Source organism: Phacochoerus africanus, chromosome 5, assembly GCF_016906955.1.
Source record: "Phacochoerus africanus isolate WHEZ1 chromosome 5, ROS_Pafr_v1, whole genome shotgun sequence".
In the NCBI taxonomy this organism is placed as follows: domain Eukaryota; kingdom Metazoa; phylum Chordata; class Mammalia; order Artiodactyla; family Suidae; genus Phacochoerus; species Phacochoerus africanus.
This window is the reverse complement of record NC_062548.1, coordinates 17,866,787-17,875,670: the sequence shown is the minus strand read 5'-3', so window position 1 is coordinate 17,875,670 and position 8,884 is coordinate 17,866,787. Positions and strand designations below refer to the sequence as shown.

At 46.1% G+C, this 8,884-nt stretch overlaps 1 protein-coding gene across 1 annotated transcript; it reads right to left on the bottom strand.

Moving 5' to 3' along the window:
- Positions 1–3,054: 3,054 nt before the first annotated feature.
- Positions 3,055–8,875, bottom strand: CHCHD2 (coiled-coil-helix-coiled-coil-helix domain containing 2). Its single transcript, XM_047779949.1, has 4 exons — positions 8,732–8,875; positions 6,268–6,517; positions 4,977–5,127; positions 3,055–3,356 (listed from the first exon to the last, which is right to left on the bottom strand). The coding sequence occupies exons 1-4, from the start codon at positions 8,779–8,781 to the stop codon at positions 3,346–3,348; spliced, it is 462 nt and encodes a 153-aa protein (XP_047635905.1). The 5' UTR covers positions 8,782–8,875; the 3' UTR covers positions 3,055–3,345.
- Between the last annotated feature and the right edge of the window lie 9 nt (positions 8,876–8,884).

The following is an 8,884-nucleotide window of genomic DNA, read 5'->3' as shown; positions in this document are numbered from 1 at the left end:
CTCCGGTGGCCTGGGAGCAGGCAGGACAGACTGCACGAGGCGACCAGTCTGCCCTCTGGAGCTCACTCAGCCTCCAGGCTTAGAGGAGGTACAGCCGGGAATGGATCTGCTTCTCTGGGAGCCATTAATGTGTGTGCTGAGAGCGGAGCCCTGGCAACACCCCAGCCACTGTCATGCCCACCTGCAGCCCTGGCTGCCACAAGGACGCAGGCATTGGGACCCACTCAGGTACTGTTGGTTTGGTTGTCCTACAAAATGCAGACCTCAAGGGTTAGGGAACATCCCTTCAGGAATCCATCTTGATCTGCCTCCATGATTTCATCCTTAACAGTTTCTTTCTTTTGGTCTTTTTAGGGCCACACCCGCAGCATATGGAAATTCCCAGTCTAGGGATTGAATCGGAGCTACAGCTGCCAGCCTACACCACAGCCACAGCAATGCAGGATCTGGGCAGAGTCTGCAATCTACACCACAGCTTATGGCAGTGCCGGATCCATTAACCCACTGAGCAAGGCCAGGGATCAAACCTCATGGATCCTAGTCGGGTTCATTACTACTGAGCCACAATGGGAACTCCAGCCTGCAGTTTCTAATGAATGAGAGGAGTTCCGTGTGCCAGGAAAAGCATATGGGCTCTATCATCAGGGTGATTTTAGCTTAAGAGGCTGACAGAATTGGCAGTAATGTATGCAAGGTGCTGCACACAGTAGACACTTATCTATTGCTCACCCTCACTCAAAAGCTACCTTTTCTTCAAATCCCTGATTCTAATATTCCAAATGAAGAGAGAGTAGTACAGTGCTCCATACAGATGCTGAGCCCATGAATACTCACTTAATTAGCATTTTACAAAGCACTTCACACACACTCTCACTGATTCCCCCACCCTATTGGTATTTTTCCAATTTCAGAGATTGTGACTTGCTCAAGGTTGTCAAGTAGGTGAGGAGGGCCTAGGTTAACCCCAGGTAGGGGTCCATGTGCTTTCCTTTCATTACATCAGGCTCACCATCTCTTTCACTCTGGGGGAATACTTTTTTTTATTATTTTTTTTTATTTTTGTCTTTTTGCTATTTCTTGGGCCGCTCCCGCGGCATATGGAGATTCCCAGGCTAGGGGTTGAATCAGAGCTGTAGCCTCCGGCCTACGCCAGAGCCACAGCAACGCAGGATCCAAGCCGCATCTGCGACCTACATCACAGCTCACTGCAACGCCGGGTCGTCAACCCACTGAGCAAGGGCAGGAATCGAACCCGCAACCTCATGGTTCCTAGTCGGAGTCGTTAACCACTGCGCCACGACGGGAACTCCCTGGGGGAATACTTTGAACTACTATATAAAAAGGAATTTTTTTATCCATAAAAGCCTCCAGCTCATCAAGATGCAGCATCTGGCCCCAAGGATGAAAACGCCTTTTACTGTCACTAAGCCCTTTTTCCCTCTCCTGATTCTAAGCTGTAGATTCCTGCTGGCTTACACTTTCAAGGCAGGGCAAAAACTCCGTCTGACTTCAAGGTAAAAGGCCAGTACACCCAGTGGATTATTTCCTGTGCCCTTCTCTGTGTAGCCATGGCTCACATCAAGGAGAGGCCAGATTAACCAGACTCTTAGATTTTGTCAGTGGTGGCTCCTTTTCCTTTGATTCATTGATTCAAAAATTCTTGGGTACCAACTGCACACCATCATGCCTTTGATGTTAAAAGGCATTAACACAGTGAACTCAGGAGTTCCTGTTGTGGCTCAGGGGTAATGACCCTGACTAATTTCCATGAGTACACAGGTTTGATCCCTGGCCCTGCTCAATGGGTTAAGGATCCAGAGTTGCTGTGGAGTTGCCATGAGATGCCCGTAGGTTGCATACACAGCTCAGATCTGGTGTTGCTGGGGCTGTGGTGTAGGCCAGCAGCGGTAGCTCTGATTCAATCCCTAGCCTGGGAACTTCCATATGCCGCAGGTTTGTCCCTAAAACAAACAAAAAAAACCACTATGAACTCAGAGGTCCCAAACCTCTAGGAAAATGGGCAAAGGAGTGCCTCCTGGTGAACCCAGGAGGGAATATGCTGGGGGATTGGCCAATAGTGGACTGGGTCATTCAGATCCTCGGGGAAAGGTGGTCTTGGCCTCTTTCGGGAACTTAATGATTAGGTAGAATAGGGCACTCAGCAGAGGACAGGAGGTAACAACTGAATACCACTTAACTCACCTTGCTGTAAGAGATCCCTAAAATAAGGGGGGAAAGTCAAAATAGGAAAATTGGAGTTCTTGTGGTGGTGCAATGGGACTGGCAGCATCTCTGCAGCGCCAGGACATAGGTTCGACCCTCAGCCCAGCACAGTGGGTTAAAGGATCTGGTGTTGCTACAGCTGTGGTTGGATCTGATCCCTGGCCCAGAAACTCCATATGCTGTGGGGTGGCCAAAAAAATTAAAAAAAAAAAAAAAAAGGGGGTTCCTGTTGTGGCTCAGTGGTTAACGAATCTGACTAGGAACTGTGAGGTTTCGGGTTGGATTCCCTGGCCTTGCTCAGTGGGTTGAGGATCCGGCGTTGCCGTGAGCTGTGGTGTAGGTTCCAGACGTGGCTTGGATCCCACATTGCTGTGGCTCTGGCGTAGGCCAGTGGCTACAGCTCCAATTCGACCCCTAGCCTGGGAACCTCCACATGCCGAGGGAGCGGCCCAAAAAACGGCAAAGACAAAAAAAAAAAAAAAGGAGTTTCCGTCATAGTGCAGTGGAAACAACTCCAACTAGGAGCCACAAGGTTGTGGGTTTGACCCCTGGCCTCATTCAACGGGTTAAGGATCTGGTGTTGCGTTGCTGTGAGCTGTGGTATAAGTTGCAGACATGCTAGGATCTGGCGTGGCTATGGTGTAGGCCAGCAGCAGCTCTGATTCACCCCTAGCCTGGGAACCTCCACATGTTGTGGGTATAGCCCTTAAAAAGCAAAAAAAAAAAAAAAGGGGGGGGGGAATCAAGTCCATATTGAGACAACTGTGTTCTTCTGCAAAATGCATTATGTTCAGCATGTGTGACTTATAACCTAATACTTAAAGAGACACATTTTGAAAGAAAATCTCTTTATTCTAATTAATTCACAAACAATAACATCAGAAAAGCATGTTTCAGAGGCCACATAAACATCTGCCCAGCCCCAAACTCAATACTCAATGAACTTCCACATCAGAAGAATACCCTCCTCCACTGCAATTCTGAAGCACGAAAGCTATTAGTGATAGAGGAGAGGTTTCATCTTGATTTCACACTTTGTATCTTCATGATCAATCACATTTTTATGCTAAATCAACCAGGTCATGGGGGGTGATTTTTCATGTCTTCAATGGAGCTTCTTGATTAAGATAATCCTGCAAACAGAAAAGGTATGTTAAAAGAGCACTAGCCACATATTCTCAACAAAACAGAAGTCCTCCAAATTACAAAAGAAGGAGTGAAGCCCAAGGTTATTACATTTCTTTTTTCGTTGGCCATGACCATAGAATGTGGAAGTTCTTCTGCCAGGGATCGAACCCGCACCACAGCTGTGACCTGAGCCACAGCAGTGACAAGGGCCATATCCTTAACTGGTAGGCCACCAGGGAACTCCTATTAGTTTTTTTCATAAGCTATTTAAGGCATCCTACAACCAACAAAACTTCAATTCTGCACCTGCCACAAATGAGAAAAGACAGGGCCTATGTACTTCAAGGGACAGAGTCCTGAATCAGAAACACAGTCATTTTGGTACTTGATGTAGCTCCACCAGAGACTTCTGATAAACGTGGCCATGGAATCTCTTAATTCCAGTTCAACTACCTGAAAGGATTAACTTCTCCTCTATTTCCTATTTAAATGAAGGTGGGAAAATGGAAATAAGCAATTTTATTTTATCTTATTTATCTATTTGGGCTTTATTTATTTATTTATTTGCTTTTTAGGGCTGAGAGTGCACTTGCAGCATACAGAGGTTCCCAGCCTAGGGGTCAGACTGGAGCCACAGCTGCTGGCCTATGGCTAGGGGTCGAACCAGAACTGCAGCTGCTAGGTCTACACCACAGCCACAGCAATGCCAGATCACAGCTGAGTCTGCAACTTACACCACAGCTCACAGCAACACCGGATCCTTTAACCCAGTGAATGCTGCCAGGGATCAAACCCGCATACTCATACTAGTCAGGTTTGTTAGCCCTGAACCACAATGGGAACTCCCAAAATAAACAATTTTGATAGAAGGTGAATTCTTAGTTTGATGGGAGGAAATTGCATTAAAAACAACTTGACTGCAAATATTCCAAAGAGCCTAAATCTCAAAGTTCCACTGAGTGATTTAATAAACTTGTCTGCCTCAAATGAAGGGTGTAGACAAGGCTCTATCAGTCCTTGGGCCCATTCCTGGACTTCAGTGAAATCAGAATGTAACTTTATTTTTTTGTCTTTTTAGGGCCGCACCCATGGCACATGGAGGTTCCCCGGTTAGAGGTCGAATCAGAGATGTAGTCACTGGCCTATACCACAGCCACAGCAATGCCAGATCCGAGCCACTTCTGTGATCTATACCACAACTCGTGGCAATGCCAGATCCTTAACCCAGTGAGCTAGGCCCAGGATCAAACCTGCATCCTCATGGATACTAGTCAGATTCGTTTCTGCTGAGCCACAACAGGAACTCCCAGAATGTAATTTTATATTCACAAAGCACTAAGACTATGAATCACTCACAGGCAGTAACCAAGTAAGATCTTGGCACACTAAGCTACACCTGCTTAAGGAAGAACCAGATTCAGACATAACTGGTAAAAGCCTAGGATAATGACAAGAAACCTCTGGACCAGCTCCTTGTTAGAACAGTTAAGACTGGTTTTAGAGTAATAAATGTCCTTTAACTTACCAGTTTATTAAACACAGATGCCCTAAGTTTTAGAGTACAGGTGTACCACTCAGTGAATTAAGCAGATGCAAGTTCAATCAAGAATTGATATATCACCTACCATTTGCCAGTCTGCATTGTTTCAGCACCTCGCTGAAACCCTCACAAAGCTTAAGGTCACCCTGGTTCTGGGCACACTCCAAAAACTGTTTCACCTCATAGAAGCATGGGCCAGTCTGCTGCTGCTGCGCTGGCTGGGCTCCCTGAGGCTCCTGCAAAAGCATGACATTCAGGACTGTTAAGAAAGGAAGTAACTTATACCCGAGTAAGAGCAATGGCCACCATATTTGAGGTTAACTAGCGAAAGAGAACTAGAACAACTGGCAAATTAAAGTTTCCATCTAATAACATGGAACATGAACACATTTAAAGGCAGAAAGAAATAAGATTTTGTTTTTTGTTTTTTTAGGGCCGCACCCACAGCACATGGAAGTTCCCAGCCTAGGAGTCAGATCAGAGCTCTAACTACTGAATCAGGGCTGTAATTACCGGCTCACACCACAGTCACAGCAACGTGGGATCTGAGCTGAATCTGAGACCTACACCATAGCTCATGGCAACACTGGATCCTTAACCCACTCATCGAGGCCAGTGATTGAACCTGTGTCCTCATGGATACTAATCAGATTTGTTCCCGCTGAGCCAGGACGGGAATGCCAAGTTTTTTTTTTTCTTACACCCATGGCATGTGGAAGTTTCTGGGCCAGGGATCGACAAATTCCATACCACAGTAGCTACCCAAGCCACTGCAGTGACACCACTAGATCTTTAACCCACTGTGCCGCCGGAGAACTCAGAAAAAAAGGAGCTTTGACAAAATTTCCAGTTGTAATCAGAAAGATTAATGAACAAAGATGTAAATAAAGTGAAGTGGTTGTTTTGGCATCTAAAAACCAGTGGTTCACTAAGGTACCATGAAGGAAAAAAATGAGACTACTACTGAAAAATAGACAAATGAAAGTTTCAAGTACACCAGAAATACAACACCCATGCTCCCTAGAGGAGAAAATTCACATATCTCAGAAAGAAGGGCAGTGGCCAATAAGAGATCAGAGAGAATAGAGCCACTAAAAAGATTTCAGAATTAGTTAAGAGCAACGAGAACAAGATATTTAAAATAAGGGGAAAGGGGCTGTTTGACAGTGCATTAGGTTGAACTGCTACAATTCTATTCCTTGGAAAGAAACACCATTTGTACAGAACTCCCTGATGCTGGCTGAAGGTACTAACTTTACTGCCAAATGTGGCTTTGGATAAACCACTCTCCACATGTCCTCCAAATAAGGACCTTACGAATGGCCAGGTTTTCTCATAAAATCCACCACTGAAGGAAATGCTGCCTCAAATCTTACCTGGTAAGTGATGTCAGGCCTTGAGGGCTCAGCACTACTTCCTCCACCGAAGCCCCCAGTGATCGCATGACCTATCGTGTGGCCGACGGCAGAACCCACAGCCACGCCGGCTGCAGTGGTCGCCATCTGGGCCATGAGACCTGGCTGCCGAGGTGCAGCAGCAGGGGAGCCAACAGCAGATGGTGGAGCTGCTGCTGGTGGCTGAGCTGCCGGCGCTGGCCTGGGTGCAGCTCTCATCTGAGGTGCCCGGCTGTGAAAGAAAAGGACAAAAAGCATGAAGTTGTCACTTTCAACTGGGTTTGGAAATTGTTAAGTTAAAACAAACAAAAAACCTCTTGTATATTAAAATAAATCTTAGGATTTCCACTTTATTTAAACTCAAGTACTATATACATATAAGAAAAACTTTTGAGAACACAATTCCCTGAACTATTTACATCATTTTCTCTCATTAACCCTTTAAGGCTGTAATCGCCAAGTATAAGCTTTTCAGCCCCTGCCTTTTTGCAACCATTTCCATATATTCACAAAGTCTACAGTATCCTTTTTTTTGTTGTGTCTTTTTTTTTTTTTTTTTTTTGCTTTTTAGGGCTGCATTCGCAGCATATGGAGGTTCCCAGGCTAGGGGTACAATCGGAGCTATAGCTGCCAGCCTACACCACAGCCACAGCAATGCAGGATCCAAGCCACGTCTTCGACCTACACCACAGCTCATGGCAACGATGGAACCTTAACCCACTGGTCGAGGCCAGGGATTGAACCCTCAACCTCATGGTTCCCAGTCGGATTTGTTTCCGCTGTGCCATGACAGGGACCCCAGTCTATAGTATCTTTAAAGAACAGTTATTCTGATACTTCATAAAAACATAACTTGTAATGACAGGGTTGTTATTCTATTGAGGGATCAAATAAATGTTATGTTAAAAATATCAAGGGAATTCTCTGGTGGCTCAGCAGGTTAAAACCCTGGCACTGACACTGCTGTGGCACAAGCTGGATCCCTAGTTCAGTAACTTTCACATGCCTCAGGCATGGCCAAAGGCAAAAAGTCAAGAGAGAAGAACAGGATGTTGTGGGATACTGCACTTTTTTTTTTTTTTTGTCTTTTTGCTATTTCTTGGGCCGCTCCTGCGGCATATGGAGGTTCCCAGGCTAGGGGTTGAATCGGAGCTGTAGCCACCGGCCTACGCCAGAGCCACAGCAACACGGGATCCGAGCCATGTCTGCAACCTACACCACAGCTCACGGCAACGCCAGATCGTTAACCCACTGAGCAAGTGCAGGGACCAAACCCGCAACCTCATGGTTCCTAGTCAGATTCGTTAACCACTGCGCCACGACGGGAACTCCATGGGATACTGCACATTTAATTTTAGGACAGTCAAGGGAGGTCTCACGGTGTGAGGTGGTACAAGTGAAAGACCTACCGTGAGCCATTTGGGGAAATAAACTGGTTCAGTTTCTTCATTTCATAGATTAGAAAACTGAAGCTTAGTAAATGGAAGTGACCTGTCTGAACTGTTACACCTAATTTCACCTATTTCCCATCTGTAGGACATTTGAATGCTTTCAAAATTTCACTAATATGTCCAGTGCTGCTTTCAAAATCTTTCACATAGATTATACTCCTTCTGTCCATTTTTTAGATTGTTTCCTTGGGTGCTACTCCCTCAAATAAGACTAGGTCAAAAGTTTATGACTTCACTTCGTATTAGGTGGTTTATCTGGCATAACTTTATAACAATAGGGTTTCCTCTCGGATAGCAATCTTTCCCTAAGTGAACTCCCTACACTCTTGGCATACTGTCTGAACACAACACACCAGGCAAGCTACTGTGCTAAATGCTCTGAATTAGCCACGGGAAAACTTGGGTCTGAGACCTTGCTTCCCTACTTATTGGTGGACAAGTCACTTATTCTGAGTCTACAGTTTCTGTGAAACAGGAATAACATTTACCGCTAAGGTTATCGTGTGGCGCAACTGGCAGCACGTTTTACAAGTATTTTATGAACCAAACATCACGTACACGTGAGACATTGACGACGGGGTCCCCTACTGGGCCAAGTCCTCGGAATGCTCACTGCTCACGGAAGAGATCATTTACTGAAATTAAAATGCGATATTTTCCCAATTACACTAGCTTCCATTGTTTTCTCTGCTATTTTTGGCGTTTCTGCCTGATTACACCTATAAATACCACTTCTTTCTAGAACGGGCCTGTTTTAACTTGAGTTCTACAGTATTTCAAGTTATAATTCATGGTCATTCAAAATTAGGAAGTATGCCACTAACGAGAAAACTAGCTAAAGCCCTACAATTAGCTTGCGGCGACCGGAGGAGGGCCCACACCGCCCTGGCCTTCGGAAGCCCCGGCCCGCCGACACCCCGCTGCTCCGAGGCCCACCCGCAGCCTCTCTCTGCGCCACGGCACCAGTAGGACCTCAAACCCCACGATGGTCTCACCTAGCCGGAGGGGCCATGCGGGAAGTGCGGCTTCGGCTTCCACGAGGCATCGTAACTGCGCAACGAACGCGAACCTAGAAGACAGAGAAACTCAGAGGAGACTCTGGCGGCTTCTGCACAGAGCGACAGCGGAAGTCGGAAGGCGGGGCTGGC